Raw genomic sequence first — 18,529 nt, forward strand, 5'->3', positions numbered from 1 at the left:
AAATGTCCATGGATGTTCACAGGTATAACATTTCTGAAGGACTGAACATTTTTCAAAATAAAAAAAGGCAAAGTAAGGGTTCAGACAAAGACTGAGATATTTAATTGCCAAAAGTCATAAATGAAAAAAAAAAGGGCACTAGAAGATTCAGACAGAAGGAAAATAATCTTTAAAGGAAGCAAGTAATTGCAGGAAAGAATAAAGAGCAACAGAAAAGGTAAATATGTGGATAAATATAAATAATATTGGCAATATAAAACAACTTGAGGTGTTCAAAATATATGTAAATTAAAATGCATGACAAAAACGACACAAAAGATGTTCCTAAGTGTAACTGGAGTTAGTGTTCTAAGATTCTAGCATTAAAAGAAAAGGGATAAAAATCATTTTTATTATACTATAGTCAAGAATGTACAAATAATCTCTAGAGCAACCATTTGAAAAAACTACTAATAACAAAGTAACAGGATAAAAACTGAAAAACAAAAAGTAGATTAAAGAAAGGAAGAAAGAGAGGAAAAAGAAACATAAAACAGGTGTTTAAATAGAAAACAAACAGTAAGATGATAAAAATTCACATGTATTGGTAATTATATTAAATGTTACAGAATGAAAAGCTTGTCAGTTTGAATAAAAAGATAATAAAAAAATCCATCATCCATTGATTATAAGCAAAATTCTTAAATGTAGAAACATAGGAGTAAAAGTAATAAAATGGAAAGGATATACGATAGAAATATAAATCAAAAGAAAGCTAGCTTAGCTATACTAATATTAGACAAAATAGCTTTTAACACAAGTGCATTACAAGACAAACATTTTTATAATAATAAATAACAGTATTTATAATACTAACTACAAGGAAGATACCGTAATTCCTTGGATATCATACAAATCTGTCCTATATCATCTGACCTTGTTTGACAGTTTCAAAATATATAAAGCAAAAATAAACATACTAAAAGAAAAGACACACAAATTCACAACCAAAGGAGAGATTTCTAATAAATTTCTCTCAATAACTGATGGAAAACAGACACACACAAAAATCAGAAAGGCTCCAGAAGATCGAACACAAAAAACACTTATCTAACTGATATATGCAGACCACCACACACACACACACACACACAGAGTATCAGACTACAGTCTTTCCAAATGGCATTTACCAATATGCTTAGTCACGAATCAATCCTCAACTTATTTCAAAGGTCTGAAATCATTTAGAGTATGTTCTCTGACTACAGTGATATTAAACTACAAATCAATAAAAAAGATATATAATATTCTACATATTTGTAAACTAAGGAGTTCAGAGCCATGAGTCACATGGATCTAAAGATTAAATATAATTCCTATCAAAAAATCCCAATGGATTTTTTTTTTTTTTGCAAAAATAGAATAATCCATCCTAAAATTCGCAAGTGACCACAAGGAACTCCAAAGAGTCAAAATAATCTTGACAAAGAACAAAGTTGCAGGTCTCACATTTCCTGATTTCAAAACCTACTGCAAAGCTCAGTAAATCAGAAAAGTTGGTACTGGCATAAAGACAGACATACTGGCCAATAGAACAGAATCAAGAGCCCAGAGGTTCTCTATAAATCCATTCCTAGCTACATGCCCCAAAGAAAAGAGTGCATGTGTCCACCAAAGACGTGTATAAAAGAATGCTCAAAGCAGCTTTGTTGACGAAAGCCAAAAATGTCAAAAGGAGAAAGAATAAACGAAGTACAGGCATATCTCGTTTTATTGCACTTTGTAGATATTGCTTTTTTACAAGTTGAAGGTTTGCTGCAACCCTGCATTGAGCAAGTCTATACTGATGCCATTTTTCCAACAGCATTTGCTCACTTTGCATCTCTGGGTCTCATTTTGGTAATTCTTGTAGTATTTCAGGCTTTTTCATTATTATTATTATATTTCTTATGGTGATCTGTGATCAGTGATCTTTGATGTTACTACTACAACTCACTGAAGGCTCAGATGATGGCTAGCATTTTTCAGCAATAAGTATTTTCAATTAAGGTATTTACATTGTTTTTAGATATAATGCTATTGTACACTTAACAGACTATAGTATAGTGTAAATATAAATTTTATATGCACTGGGAAACCAAGAAATTCGTGTGACTCACTTTATTGTGATATTCGCTTTATTGTGGCGGTCTGGAACCGAATCTGCAATATCTCCGAGGTATGCCTGTATAGTCATACAATGGATTAGTACACAGCAGTAAAAGAGAATGAGCCGATACATGCAACAAACGGATGAATTGCAAAAGTATTATGTTGACCAAAAGAAACCAGACCAAAAAAAGGAAGTATATTACATACGATATCATTTGTACCAAGTTCAAGAACAGTAAAAACTAATTTGTGGCGACACATGTAAGAACAGTAGTTATTCTGGGAGCAGGGAAAGGGAGGCACTGACTGGGAAAGGCTGTAAGAAAACGTGGAGAGAAAAACAGGTCCTATTTTAATTTGAGTTGTACCTACATGACTGTATATAAATGTAAAAATTCATCAAGCAATATTAAAGACTTGTGAATTTTATTTTATGTACATAGTACATTTCAATAAAGAAAAAGTTACTAACAGAGTGAAAAGCAAAGTTATAGAGTAGTGCTATACATATGACAAAGAACTAATATACAGAATATATAAAAATCTCCAAAAAAATCAGTAAGCAAAATGAACACAATCCAATTTTTTAAATGGGCAAAAAAACTGAATACACATTTTACAAAAAAGGATATCCAAATACCCAATAAATATATGAAAGGTGCTCAACTTCATTAATCAGAGAAATGAAAATTAAAACTATAATGTAATGCCACTACACACCAATGAGAATGACAAAAATAAAACAGAAGAACCATATCAAATACTGGTAAGAACCCATGAAAACTGTAACTCTCATTCACTACTGGAGAGAATTCATTCAATTATTTTGGAAAACTGACAATATCTAGGATAGCTAAACATTCCTTACCAACCCCAGACAGACCTATCCCTAATAAGTAAATATTAACAGCATTTTAAAAAGTAACTTGCAAAATTAAGGTTAGACTCTCTTTTATTATCCTTCTTAGTTCTAGAATCATGAAATTTTTTAAAGCCATGAGTTATTTTGAGTGCAATATTATCACATTAAGTACACTGCTGGCTGAAAAAAATTAATTCTTTACAGTTAATATTTCAATAAATGAGGTCAGAAACTTGAGATGAATAACATTTTATATAAATGTTTTTCCCAACAATTACCAACAGACCTCAATGCTGCGAGCCCTGCAAGGATACACTGAAGAAAGACCTGGCCCAGCTTCACCTTTTTGCTGAGATTCATGTTCTCCATCTTAGCCTTCAGCAGCTTCATCTTATTCATAGTTATTGAATTTTCAATTATCTGTTGCCCAGAAGGAGAAGGCTCTATTTCCTCATCTTCATCAGCATACAAACTATACACAGAACCACTACTGCAAAGAAAATGATAATTGCTATTGAAATGCACCTGATACCTGCCCAATGACTAAAAATATTTAAGTACAATATAAAGCTATAGATGATACTAATGATAAAATAAGTTCATTTTCTCAATGGAAGTTCAAGGCAAATGTACTTCAAAAATGTATTTCTTATGAGAAAAAATAAATGAGGATAAATACTATAATTTAACTTTATCAAAAATCTAGTATAACTGAGCTTTTCTTTAAAGTCAATATACCATAAGCGAAGATCTTTTGTTTGGAAACGGAACCACTCAGAATAGCATAGATTTTACAATGAAAAGACACACTTTGGTCACGTCATGACAAATTATTACAAATGTAAGACACTCCAATTACTGATCAATTACAATAACATCTATTCACACCTTATTATTTGGAATCCCTTCTGACTACATAATGCCATGGTATAAGGGTACTATCACACTGCCCCGCTATTACATGTCTATCTTTCCCTCTTACTCCTCTATATGTGAGCAAGTTGAAAGCAGGTATTAATACTGGGCTTTTTCCATCTTCCCAGTCTTAGCACCTGGCACAATGCCTGGCACATATTTAATAAATGTTTGCTAGATTTATTAAACATTTAATAAATGTTTGCTAGAACACAAATAATTGTAATTTCATTCAACTTTTTCAATAAGGGGAAAACTTAAATGGCTACATAATCTCAGTGTATTTGAAGAATGACTGAAATTTTAAATAGAGCATAGCAAGACTTTATATTAGTCACTGTGTCCAGTGTACTACAGGAGAACTAAAGTATGCATGCTAAAGCAGTATGAGAATTAATAAGATTCCTGTTCTACATGATTGCTAAGAAATGGAAACAATCTAAGACAACCCTAGCAAGGCATATTCCCTACCACTTCTGAAGGACTATTGCCATCACGCAAAGATGAAGCTGGGAGTGGATGTGTCCCTTCCTAAAATTCACGTTTAGGGAAACAAATGTGAAACTGGTGACGTTTTGAAACCATGGGTCAGTTACACTACACAGCAGCAATGGCGTCAGGAGGAGTAACGGTGGGAACGGGCCTCCACGATCAATTCAGTCCCTCTGCCTGGTCTGTGACCATCATTTCCACCTAAATACAAGACACGTCTAGTATAAAACGAAAACTGGCACAATGACAGAAGACCAAGTTAGCACTGCTGCTCGCTACTCAACGCCTAATCGCCAGGCACTTTCCACATAATACTTCTAATCCTCACAGAATTTACATGAAATGATATTACACCCCATTTTATAAATGAGGAGCCTGCAGCTGAGAGAAGTTAGATGATTCTGTTCAGTCATGAGTAAAATCAGAACGCGTAAACGATGCATCTAAGACTCAAGTCCTTCCTCTCTCTGGCTCCAAAGCCGGTGCTTTACCCTGCTTCCTGCTGTCCCCAGGCACCAAGCAACAGCCCTTACTGCGCCATGCTTATCCAAACGGGAGACAGAGCTCAGGGGCGTGACGGCTCTCGTCAGAGGCCAGCTACACCTGAAAATGAGGGCTGAGTGAAGATTTCTGCCAGTTCTCCCTTGGAGTTGGAAGGAATGACTCAAGATATTCTATTCTTGCTCATCTTATAATACTTTAACTTCAACTACTTCTCATTATATCTCATGGCATTTTAAACTTATCCATATTGAACGCTGAAAGAGGTTTCTGACTCACTCTTCCTGTAATAAAATGCTGGCCCTTTACCGTTTTCCCACAGAGACCAATGTGTTTCTGTGTTTCTGTGTGTGTGTGAATACACATACATACACACGTGAGAAACACTTCATGGGATGCATTGTAGCAGGTAAAAAACACTTTTAAGTTCACCTGATTTTTTAAAGCACCACCTTATTGTGTTTTCTCTCGCAGCGCACAGATTCATGATTCACTGAGAAGCCAATCTCAAGTTTTTTCTAAATGGAAAAATGTAACTAGGATAACACATTAATTTATCAACTTAATCCAAGAATATCCTTCTTTATATTTAAATGCTGTAAATATTTTCTTGAATGCTATATTTAACTTTTTATAAATCTTTTAATCTAATAATATGATTAAAGAATAAGAGATGTGCAAATGCAATATTTATTTCAACAAGAATACTGTTCATCCTGAAGCCAAGTCCTCATGCGACTTTCACAGATAAGTTAGAATTTAATTAACTTTTGCAATGCTTCCTTTTATTTCTTCCCACTTAAAAAAGCGGTAAGGTGGAAAGATTTGAGATTAATAGTGATGACTGATACTAGATGTTGCATCAAATCAAATAATTCTATTTCTTTTTTAGAGCAAGAATTGGCAAACTGAGACCAAGATCAAACTTAGTCCACCACTTATTTCTTATTGACCCATGAGCTAAGAATAGTCTTTATAACTTTAAACAGTTGAAAAAAATTCAAAATAATATTTCATAATGTGAAAATGTGAAATTCATATTTGTGTCCAATAAAGTTTTACTGGAATATAGTCACACTCGATCACACGTTACACATACTGCTCTTGCACTACAACAGCAGAGTTGACAGCTACTACGGAAATTGTACGTGGCTCTCTCGTTGCTTTGCTCTGTGGCTTAGCGCTATAAATCACAGTGGCACAGGCATAATTCAACAGCATTTTGAGTGCCATGTGTATCACTGTACAATGATATTTTTTACTAGTACATACCCAACAAGTCAAAACAAAGAGAAGAATGAATTTCAAAAGTTGCAGTTTTAAAGCACTGCAGAGAGTGCTCGGTCTTGCCAGACTCTGCAACCCCACGGACTATAGCCCTTCAGGCGCCTCTGTCCGTTCGACTTCCCAGGCAAGAGTACTGGAGCGGGTCCACTTTCCCCTCCAGGGGGTCTTCCCTACCCAGGGACTGAACCCAGGTCTCCCGCTTGGCAGTTGGATTCTTTACCACTGAGCCACCAGGGAAGATCATTTTGCGATCAATTAAGCAGCAGAGTACTGTCTTTATGATACAAGGACACTCACTACAGGTATGCTAAAGAAAAACAACATATTTGGACATTATCAGATTAAGGAATCATGACAACATGCCCAACTTGCAGGAAAGCAAGAATAAGAAAGAGCAGAAAATAAAAAATGGAATATATCATCACAGTGTGAGAACGAACATGAGAGTGCAGCCGAAAGGAGCTTCAGAGTGGCTTGTCTACCAGCCACACAAGGAAATGTTTACCAATTGTGAATTAAGCAGTTGAACACAGCAGTTGAAAAAACGTGGCCAGAGAAAATAAACTTGTTTAAAGACCATTTTTTGGCAAGAACAATTTCTAGAAGAGATGAGAACAGTGGAAGCAACATCGATAGTCAGTTAAAAGAGGAGGCAAATGAGCCACTTTCTTCCTTGGCTTCTGATGAGTTAATATAAGCCACCTGTTACTCAGTTGTCTTTGTTTATTCAGGGTATCAATACCAAATTCGAAGTGACTGAAGAACTAGACTCAATGTACAGTCTGCATGAAATAAGCACAGGTAAGAATATTTTCAAAAAAGTTGCTAAATCGCCAAGCATAGCTTGAAGTGAAACTGTGAAAGTGAGAGTCACTCAGTCATGGCCCACTCTTTGAGACCCCATGGACTGTGGCCCGCCAGGCTCCTCTCTCCATGGATTTCTCAGGCAAGAATACTGGAGTGGGTTGCCATTCCCTTCTCCAGGGCATCTTCCCAGCCCAGGGGAAGAACCCCAGGTTTTCTACACCGCAGGCAGACTCTTTCCCGTCTGAGCCCCCAAGAAGTGAGACCTGCCACAGCTGACAGAACAGGAGAACCTTGCCGAACAAATGTACAAAGCTAACGAAAATGCGAGGCACGCAGAGCCTACGGCTGTCTGTGTTATTCGTCAGAAGGCATTCCGCAGTAATACTTCAGTCTGTCACGTATCACTGAACCAACAGTGTCCATGGAAGTTAAAGGAAACCTGCATATTTCAAAAATCTGTTTAAATGTGCAATTGAGAAGCTCCACCTATGTTCAACTGGAAGTGCAACATAGTCACACACTAAAGGCAAACAGCAAAAAATACTCTAAGAGTATTCTATAAATGCCTTCCTAGTGACGAAAGTGCTCAGTTAAAATCATGTGCTCATGGACTGCTACCAGTATTTGGAAGTACAAATTTTTCAAGATAAATAAAATCTCATTCCAGATCAATATTAACAAATAAATTTTCACAACTGATTCCACAAATTTTGACAGGTAACGCTTTCAACCCCAATTAACTAAACTATTACTCCCACAAAAGAGAACTCCATTCTTCTCGTTAGTAGACCTGAATTAGATACACACACACTCAATTATTATATTTTGAATTTTGTCTGTAAAAATTTTGTGAAAATTTGTTTTATTTGGTTATGTAAGTACTTTTACATGGTATCCTTAACTTCATCTCTTGGCCTGAAAACCCTAGAATAGTTACTATCTGGCCCTTTACAGAAATGGTTGCTGTCTCCTATTATAAGAGTTAAGAAAGCCTCTCTCGGGGTAAGAAAAGAACTTTCTGCTCTGCTTCTTCATCCACCCTATCCCTTGTCCAATTCTGGTAAGTGACTACAGAGAAAAGTAAAAGAAACAAAGAATATATTAAGAGGAACAATAATATAATTTTAATTGAAATCCATAATAACATTTGGATAATGTCTTAAACACAAATAGAAGTTTTGTGTTTACTCTTAGTAAAAGGAGTAAGTGATGTTTCAAGCAAACGAAAAAGAAGTACAAAAGCATGGCATAGTAAACAGGAGCTATAAAAATGATAACAGGTGTAAAAGGCCGTCCACGCCAAGCTGTGGAGCTTAGATTCTCTCCTCTAGTAAAGGAGAGCCAAAGAGGACGTCCTGAGGAAGAAAACCGAGACAACCGCAAACTGGCGAAAGGCAAGACGGGCATAAAGGAATCCTACTCACGGCCTAAACCGAGAGACGCTGGATTAAAGCCGCGGCCTCACTGCTCCCTCTTCTCCACTTTTATGTTTAAGGCACGTTTGCAGTGCTAACCAGATTCTGACACAGAGTCAACAAAAAACGCCATTCCTGATGTCTGCTCTCTGCCAACAGAGTAAGTATGGCGAGGCAGAATCCTAAAGGAACTCCCTGATTCCCAATTCTAGGTGCTCACACCCTGTATATTCTCCTAACCTCGAGTCTGGCATGACCTATGCCTTGCTTCTATTCAACAGAATATGGCAAAAGTAGAGGGATTTTTCAGATAGAACTCAGGCTCCAAAATCAGCTGATTTTGAGTTAATCAAAAGAGAACTGAAGGCAGCCTCTACCCAAAAGCCAGCAAAAACACCAGGGCCCTCAGTCATACGACTGTCAGGAACAGGCCAACGAAGTGAATGAGCTTGAAAGCAGATTATCTTCCCCACTGAAATGTCCAGGTGGGGGTGCGCCTTTGCCAACACCTTGACTGCAGCTTTGCAGAGGCCTGAGAAGAGCACCGGCTAACCTGTGCCTAGACTCCCCAGCCACGGGACCGACTCCAGACGGCAAGTTAAGCTCCGTGCACGTGGGACTGCTGCTAGGCTTTAATGCTGTGGGATTAAATCTTAGTCTCCTGTAACCTTTCCTTCGCTGCCTGTCCTACTTCTCTTTTAAGGTTACTTTTTCTCAGAGGTTATTCCTAACTCCCCACCTTTCAGATAAAATGAAGACCCTCTTATTTGCTTTTCCAGAGACTTTAATGTCTTTTTACAACAAATAACAAAATTATATTATAGATACAATTTATAGCAGATTTCATGTTCCATAAAGGAAGGAATATAATTTTTATAACTTAGTGTGTAGTATAAAAACAGACTATAAAAGTTCAGTTAAATGTTTAGTGAATGTTTTAAAGTGAAATAAGGTTAAAAAAATCATAGTAAGGCAGAGTGCACAGAAACTTAAAACTTACCTTACCCAATTTACTAACTTTTCCACTGCCTAGCCCAAGTACCTTTGTTTCCTTCTGACTTTAAAACAACCCTCCTTCCTTTTTTTAAGGATTATACATTATATAATTTGTTATTTTATTTATTTATCATTTTTTGATGCTGTGCCCCACAGCTTGTGGGATCTTAGTTCGCAAACCAGGGATTGAATCTGGGCCCCCGTCAGTGAGAACACTGAGTCCTAACAACTGGCCCACCAAGAAATCCCCCTCTCCTTTCACAGAGTAGGGAAATAGGACTAGAGAAGTAAAGATTTATCCACCTTTAAGCAACAGTTAAATTTGGGGGGAAAAAAGAGTAACTTTAGGCTTAATCCTTTATATTATGCCATAGCTATATTGATATAACATCATACTATTATAACAAAACTCAATAACCCAGTAGGCATCTTAGAGTGTTAATGACAAATATTTTTATAAAAAATCCTACTCCATAAAGAAACTTCAGTTTTAGAAATTACTCCTAACAATCATAGGAAGGACAATTTCAGAATTATACAACTGAGGTGGGATGGGGAGAATGCATAAAACTTAGTCAATCTTTTGACTACAGTAAGATTATCCTGACAACACAAGATAAACCTGAGGTTTATGGGTGTATCATATGACGTTCTCCTTTCCTAAGTGAGACATGTAAATGAAACCTCTTTACCTTAAAGATTCAGACAACGGTGTTAGAGTGCCGTCTCCCCTGTCTACTACACGGAAGAAATTCAACTGATCTCCTTCTTGGTATACCAGAAGTGTAACTTGCTTGTTGCAGGAGGTCTTCTCCCAGACCTCATCTCGGCTGGAATCCATGTACTCAGCCATGTCCTTAAGTGGATCTTCCAGAGGAACTACAAATGGAAACACTGATAGATAAGTTTTCAATTTATATCAAGTTCAATGCATTTTTGTACACCATCAGGATATAACATGTCAAATTTGAACAACAATCCTGTGCATACAATACATATATATTATATTCTTCAAATAAGTTTTTGGTCTTTTTATAGTTAGTACAACATTTACTATGCTGTATTAATATGAGAGAAAAGAAATATGTTGTTATGTACAAAGACAGGGTTTAACCAAATGCATGAGGCTTTCCTGGGCCACTGGAGTGTACATTCACTGATTCTATGACGTAATTATCTATAACTACTTTCACTTCATATCTTTCACTCCCTATACGTTCAAATATTGGTTTCAACAATCAATAATTAAAAATTAATGTAAATTCCACTTACTTTAGATTTAAAAAACACACACACACAACTGGGAGGCATATTTTAGAAATTAGAAGTGAATCCCTTTTTCCTTTCTGGTTTTATATAAAGGCTGATTCTTCTCAGAGTTCTTTCTTGACGTGAAGACAGGTAATTTTAAAAAAGCAAAAGTGAGGTCACTCAGTCGTGTCCAACTCTTTGAGACCCCATGGACTGCAGCCTCCAGGCTCCTCTGTCCATGGGGTTTTCTAGGCAAGAGTACTGGAATGGGGCGCCATTTCGGTACATAGTAACTCAAGACCACAAGGGGGCCGCTTATTATACAAAAACTGCTGTCTGTAATGATTAATATGCTGCTACTTGAAAGCATCCGCCCAGGACCCCACATGTTCTGGTGTACATCTGTGTGTCTCGTCAGCGTACACGGCTCCAGTGATCTAGAGCAGTCGTCAGGCTTGAATGATATTGCTACCATCATCTCAAGCCACTCTCATCCACGGCAGCCACAGATCCTGCTCTTGTGGTGGGAACAAGCCTCAAGAGGTGGCTAGCTCACAGGCTCAATGTTCTAAAAGCCCCTGAACCCCAGATCGGGGCGTCTAAGTAATGGCTACAGCAAAAAGAGCTCATTCCCAAAGACATTTTCACGTCAAGTTGCACAAACACTGTTCTTTCTTAAAGAGGCAACAATTTCCCAAATTCCATAACTTTCATTCAAGTAGCTCATTTATTAACAGAATCACAGTGCTAAACTACCCTTTAGAAAGTCACAACAATAATGAATATTAAAGTCTGAAGCTAATTAACCATTAATGATGTCCCCATATCCTAAATTCAATACCCCACTATTAATAAAACACAGAAACTTTAGAAACACAGTAAGATTTACCTTGTTTTTGATAAGACTTTCATAGACACAAAATGTATTTATGCAACACTTTCCGCATTACATTAACAAGAAACAAAAGCTATGCGCTGCCATTACTAAAACCACAGGGAAGTCTTGTTTAAACCAAGAGTGTGCCCATCTTCAGGAGTCGTTGGCACTGACTCTGTGTATGCACTTAATGTCTACACACACACATCCTTTTCCAGAATAGAAAAATCACTTAGGTTTCATCAAGTATAAAATATTATGCATATAGTTTAGGATAAAATTGAGTTTTAGAAAGGAAAATATTTTCCTTTTCTGGCTGTGCCATGCAGCTTGCAGGATCTTAGTTCCTACCAGGGATCAAAATCATGCCCCCTGCTGTGGAAGCAGAATCCAAACCACTGGACTGCCAAGGAAGTCCTTTTCTAGGTTGCTTTGATAATGTTTAATTCAAAAACAATTTTAAAAGCTAAGTATTACTAGCATTCACATGATAAAGATATTTTCTAAACCACGAATTTCAAGTAAGACTCAGTAGCTAAAAATAAGGTTTCTGATATACAGTATGGAAAAGTTCTAGATTTGGGTAGTTTTTCCTTTTCACAAAGTTTTCAATGATGTAAAGCAGACAACTGGAGAAGGAAATGGTAACCCACTCCAGTATTTTTTCCTGGAGAACCTCATGGGGAAAGGAGACTAGCAGGTGAAAAATAGAGTCCATGAAGTTGCAGAGTCAGACACAACTTAGCAACCAAACAAACAAAGGAGGTAGACAACAGCAAGCTGTTAAATTTTAAAAGCTGACTCAATAAAGGCAAACTTATTAAAAACTTAATCTAAAATATCAAATAAGACAAGTTCTAGGGTTTGACTTTTTCAGTTACAAACAAGGCACAGGAAATTGTAGGCAAAATGTATGACAACACTTCAACTACAAAAGGGTAGTGATAACTTTCACTTACTTTAAATTTAAAAAATACACATATTTTAAATTCAGAACCCGTGGTGCACATACTCTTTCTTATATATATTATTGTAGTCCTAGTAAGAAAAGCAGGTAATAAATAATAATAATAATAAATAATAATAAAACATCCATGTTTAAAGACAATCCTCTACACAAATAACAAACTTCGAAAACATAACGCAATGGAATTCACACGTCATTAAATTCGCGTCTATCGTAGCAGCTCAGGAAATGCATTAGGGTTTTTGTACTACTTTCAGAATTGGTAGTATAGACGTCACATGGGCCAATTTAAGTCCAATTAATTGGAAGTCCCTGATATTACGAGTCTAGTTAATCAGCTCTCACATTATTATCTTTGTTTTTTTCTAACTTATCCATAAGAGTTCAACAGTCACAGTAACCTATCTCAAAAAATCCTCTTGAAATAGCTAAGAAAAAGACGGTGATAACCCTATTTTCTAATCAAAATTAGGAAGCATGGAGATGGAATCTGACTTGTGGAAGCAGTATTAAGCCATCAGTGGAATCAATACTTAACATTCAATTTTCTGGTTAGTAAAGGATCAAACACAAAGACCCTCCCCAAAACGAGGCCTACAGAGCAGGACTGCTCTCGGAAGCGACGGACGCCTCTGCTTTGCGGGGACTCGCGTGACAGACCTGAGTCAGGGACACAGGCGAGCACTCCCAGCTCCTCCCGTGCTCGGAGCTTTCCTGCTACTCCAGCCTCTGCTCAGGCCGCCATCCCCAGGGCGCTCCTCCTGCCCCGCGACCCTACCCCCACAGACACTGTCATGCTGCTGCCGCCCCTGCAGCACTGACAGCCGCTTAGAGCGACATCGATTCTCCTCACGCCTACTGTGGGCACTGGAATGAGGCAGGGACACTCTCTCCCAAGAACACTGCACTGAACATCTAGGAGATGCTCAACATGTGCTTCCTGAATGAATCAATGAACGGACTCTCAGAGACACCCACGTCCTGAAAAAAAGGCTTTAACAGATAGTATCTATAAAATCCAAATGCATCACAAACCAGGCTAAGAGGCGTCTTTGGAATTTCCTATAACAATCATTACCCCAGGAGTTGAAGACTCAGTGGACTGAAAAAAGCAACAAGACCAGTAAACTGCACCTGAAGACAGGGATAACAATGTAATATTTATACCACACCATCCCACTGTCCTTTCCTATACTGGTGAGGTTTACATTTAAATCTTTCTGGATTGAATGAGGAATCATGAGATTTTCTGGAACATGAGTTCCTGCCTCTGTGCATTTAGGCTTTATAAAACAATGCTGAAGGACCTATTATATGGCACAAGGAAGTATACTTAATATAATAACCTATAAAGGAAAAGAATCTAAAAAAGATACATACATATACAAATAAACACACATATAAATAAGTATGACTGAATCACTTTGCTAGATACTTAAAATTAACACACCACTGTAAATCAACTATACTTCAATAAAAATAGATTTTTAAAAAATAAAAAAAAATGCTCAGAGAAACAAGTGTGGTTCTTCTAAGACGTAATAGCAGGGAAAAACACCTGAATAAAACCTGAGGCTAGGTGACAGCCTGGCGGCCTGGCCACGTTCATCCCATCCAGACACAGACAGACCCCCCACCCTTGGCCAGTTGAGTTTAGTACCCGTGCAGATCCTGCATTCCCGCTCCAATGCAATGAAAAGTGCCTGATGATGCTGATGTACTTACAGACACAAGAACAATCTTTGCTATTATTGTATAAAGCCATAAATGTACATAAATCATGTTTAAAAAAAAAAAACTGAGGCTATAACATCATCTGGCTTGAAGATTACTACTGTCAAATGGCTTTAATATACGTAATTTGAACATATGCCTACCTCTACTAGTATTTATAGGTCCACCGCGCATAGCCAAAACCAGCTTCAAGGTACAACCGTCTGAAATGCTGCGGATAATTAACACACACAAAAAAAAACCACAAACATCAAAATACATTCAGTGTTAAATATACACATACTTATGTGTTGGTTTATCAGGCATAGTGCCTACTCTAAATGATTTTTTAAAAGATATAGCAATGTGCATAAATATAAAATGTTAACTTATTTACTTGCATAAATAATGAAAACATGAAGTTCTCATAAGACTTAAATATGAAATGAATAAAAAGTATGAAAAGGACCTCTGTGGTTTAGCCTCATCATTTCACATGTTAGGCCCTAAGAAGAAAAGAAGCTGTTAAGACCCAAAGTGTCAGAAATAACAGATCTAACTAATAAAATAGAAAAACTGCCAGTCTACAAAGCTCCCAATGCCCAGTGCTCTCCCAGCTATTCCACATGGCCTCTGACCTTTTTGTTTTAGGAAAGAATGAAGAATTACGTGAGAGAAGGGAGAAAGACAGAAGGTCAGAGAGCACACCTGCAATCGCTGATGCACAGAGTGGCGCTTAGTGTCGTATCAGGAGAGCTTAAGAAAAATGAGGCGTGAAGAGCAACACTCCCTTACCCAGTACACTTGCGAAAACCAAAGAAAAGGAGTGAAGCCAGGTGGGAGTAAATCAATATTCAAAGAAGGTAAGATAAGAAGGAAGTCTAAAAATGCAGGGGTCAACAGCTTGGTATAAATAGTGAAAAGGTGAAACAGAGAATCAGAGGACAAGGACCAGGTGGCATGGGTATGGAACCAACACATCTTAAAGCATGGAGTTTACACTGAGATCCAGGGCCAAGAATTATTCAGAAGAAGACGAGACATAATTCAAGGATTCAGAAGAAAAGCAAAGGTAAATGGAGTCATAATTCTGAGCATCTATAAAACATCTGATATGCAATTACACTCACTTGTAATAATTCAAGCAATAATCATCTTCAAGTTCCATGTTATTCCAAATTAAGTGCTGCTGACAGATGGGAATACCTTAGGGGAAGGTTATAAAGAAATTGGTTAAAACTTTAATAGAAGCTTTGGAAGAGTATGATACAAATCTATTTCATTAAATAAACAATAATAAACACAACTCTAAACTGAATGACATTGCTTAGCTAAAACGTACAGCATTGTAGGAAAAAGGCATGGCTAAAAGTAGATACGGTTCCATCCACTCACTAGAGAAGGACAGTGAGAACAGTATGTGTCAGTAGCTCTCTGGCCTTGAAACAAAGTGTAAGAATAGGAAGTTGTTTAAAAAAATATCTCGAAATCAGCTCTGAAGAGTTTAGATCTAAGGCCTAGAGAACAGTTCTCAATATTGCAAAGTACGGCCTCATTTAGTTATATTAAGCATTAAAAGTGTGTTACGAGTAGAAGGTGAGCAACATGGGTGAAGGGGGTTAAACGTGTAAAGTGCAAGTTAGAAAATAAGAGAAGTCAGGGGATATGATGCACAACATGCAGACTACAGTTAATAAGAGTGTCTTGGCTATTATAAACAGTGCTGCGATGAACATTGGGGTACACGTGTCTCTTTCCCTTCTGGTTTCCTCAGTGTGTATGCCCAGCAGTGGGGTTGCTGGATCATAAGGCAGTTCTATTTCCAGTTTTTTAAGGAATCTCCACACTGTTCTCCATAGTGGCTGTACTAGTTTGCATTCCCACCAACAGTGTAAGAGGGTTCCCTTTTCTCCACACCCTCTCCAGCATTTATTATTTGTAGACTTTTGGATCGCAGCCATTCTGACTGGTGTGAAATGGTACCTCATAGTGGTTTTGATTTGCATTTCTCTGGTAATGAGTGATGCCAGTCCAGGTTCAATGCACGATGCTGGATGCTTGGGGCTGGTGCACTGGGACGGCCCAGAGGGATGGTATGGGGAGGGAGGAGGGAGGAGGGTTCGGGATGGGGAACACATGTATACCTGTGGCGGATTCATTTTGATATTTGGCAAAACTAATACAATTATGTAAAGTTTAAAAATAAAATAAAATTAGAAGAAAAAAAAAGAGTGTGTTGTATATCTAAAAGTTGCTAAAAGCGTAGGTCCTCAAATTTTTCATCATTAAGAAAACAAACTTTTGTAACTGTATGGTGATGGATGTTAACTATCAACTAGACTTACTGCATTGATCATTTTACAATAAAGCAGCCCCTGGGTATCCGAGGGATACTGGTTCCAGGTCCCCCACAAATACCAAAATCCCTGGATGTTTAAGTACCTTATATATAAAATTTGTACATAACCTTATACTCATCCTCCTGTATACTTTAAGTCATCTCTAGACTACTTACAATACTTAATACAATATAAACACTATGTAAATAGTTGCTAATGATGTAAATTCAAGTTTTGCTTTTTGCAATTTTCTGTAATTTTTCCCCAATATTTTCAATCCATAATTGATTAAATCCTGCAGAACCAGAGGGTATGAGGTGCCAACTTTATATACAAACATCAAATCATTATGCTGTATACCTCTGAAATAATATAATGTCAATTATATCTATATTTAAAAATACAACATTTAGTTTACTTGGCCTTAAGTATTTGTATTCTAAAAGTCTGTTCCCAGAGCAGCATGTACACATGGAATAATGATTGTTTATATGTGAGATTATTTAGTGATTCAGATGCATCTTTCATACCTCTTCCAAATAGAAAAGTCAATAATCTTGAAACAGGGCACAGAATATAATTTACCATAAAACATTAATATATTAGAAAATTCCTTCCACCTTGAATGGGATTATAGTCCATAATCGCATATTAACATGCCTTTTGTAGTCTGAACACTGCTGCTGCTGCTGCTGCTAAGTCGCTTCAGTCGTGTCCGACTCTGCGACCCCATAAATGGCAGCCCACCAGGCTCCCCCGTCCCTGGGATTCTCCAGGCAAGAACACTGGAGTGGGTTGCCATTTCCTTCTCCAATACATGAAAGTGAAAAGTGAAAGTGAAGCCGCTCAGTCGTGTCCGACCCTCAGCAACCTCATGGATTGCAGACTTCCAGGATCCTCCGTCCACGGGATTTTCCAGGCAAGAGTACTGGAGTGGGGCGCCATTGCCTTCTCCGAGTCTGAACACTAAGTAAAGAATAATTTAATCTTGAAAAAAAAGTGTATTATGGACTATTTTCAGGCTTACTTGGTGGCTCAGATGGTAAAGAATACAACTGCAACGCAAGAGACCTGGGTTCGATCCCTGAGTCGTGAAGATACCGTGGAGAAGGAATGACTACCCACTCCAGTATTCTTGCCTGGACAAGAATACTTGAGAAGAGTTGGACATGACTGAGCAACTAAGTATGCACACAATGGGCAATTTTCAATGCTGAAAATTATGGTCTACAAGACAGTGTCTTCACACCTCCGTGATGCTGAAAAAGTGTTAAGGCAGAACCCACGTGTGAGTGTGTGTGTGCATGCGCTCAGTTGTGCCCAACCCTCTGGGACCCGTGGGCTGGAGCCCACCAGGCTTCTCTGTCCATTGTACTTTCCAGGCAAGAATACTGGAGTGAGTTGCCATTTCCTACTCCAGGGGGTCTTCCCGACCCAGGGATCCAACCGGCATCTCTTGCATCTCCAGCACTGGCAGCTGGATTCTTTACCACTGCAGCACCTGGGAAGCCCAGATTCCATACTTCAGCATAAACTTCTTTTTCTGCAAACTGTACATTTGAATCCCTGAAGACTATACTAGCCAGAGTGAGCATTATACTCAAGAGAACATTTAATGGTTGATATGTTGATGAATATCTTTTCCAAATACTTTACATACTGCCTTCTCAAGTTACTTTTGCTTATGATGCTACAAAAAAAGTTGACTAGAATGATAGCAGTAAGTGCAATATGTGTTAGTTTTTATTATTATAAGCTAGGCACTGTTATAAATGCTTGACCTGTATTATCATAATCTAACTGCAACAATAATAATCTTGTGAAGCAGGCAACACTATGATATATATTTCACAAATGCTAAAACTGAAGCACTGAGAGACTAAGTGACACCTGGAGAGTGTGGATTAGAGATGTAAGCCCCAACAGGCTAACTCCAGAGACCGCAGTCAACCTTTATGCTGATCAGTCTGAAGATAA

General features: G+C 37.6%; 1 protein-coding gene across 50 annotated transcripts in view; it reads right to left on the reverse strand.

The window, feature by feature from the left end:
* Positions 1-18,529, reverse strand: part of ZFAND4 (zinc finger AN1-type containing 4) — a 52,274-nt gene that overhangs the window by 10,998 nt on the left and 22,747 nt on the right. For 9 of the 50 annotated variants that reach the window (XM_086381374.1, XM_086381367.1, XM_086381385.1 and 6 more), the window contains 4 exons: positions 15,344-15,419; positions 14,378-14,445; positions 10,098-10,299; positions 3,335-3,482 (listed from right to left, as the gene is read on the reverse strand). In XM_086381374.1, the coding sequence (XP_086237500.1) occupies positions 3,335-3,482; positions 10,098-10,299; positions 14,378-14,445; positions 15,344-15,419 (494 nt within the window). Of the gene's footprint in view, positions 1-2,138; positions 2,204-3,278; positions 3,483-10,097; positions 10,300-14,377; positions 14,446-15,343; positions 15,420-18,529 lie in introns of all 50 variants that reach the window. The other 41 variants (XM_086381378.1, XM_086381394.1, XM_086381395.1 and 38 more) reach the window with 15 other exon arrangements.

Source organism: Bos grunniens, chromosome 28 (assembly GCF_055505025.1).
Source record: "Bos grunniens cultivar Pamir isolate PY7600 chromosome 28, Bosgru_T2T1.0, whole genome shotgun sequence".
NCBI lineage: Eukaryota > Metazoa > Chordata > Mammalia > Artiodactyla > Bovidae > Bos > Bos grunniens.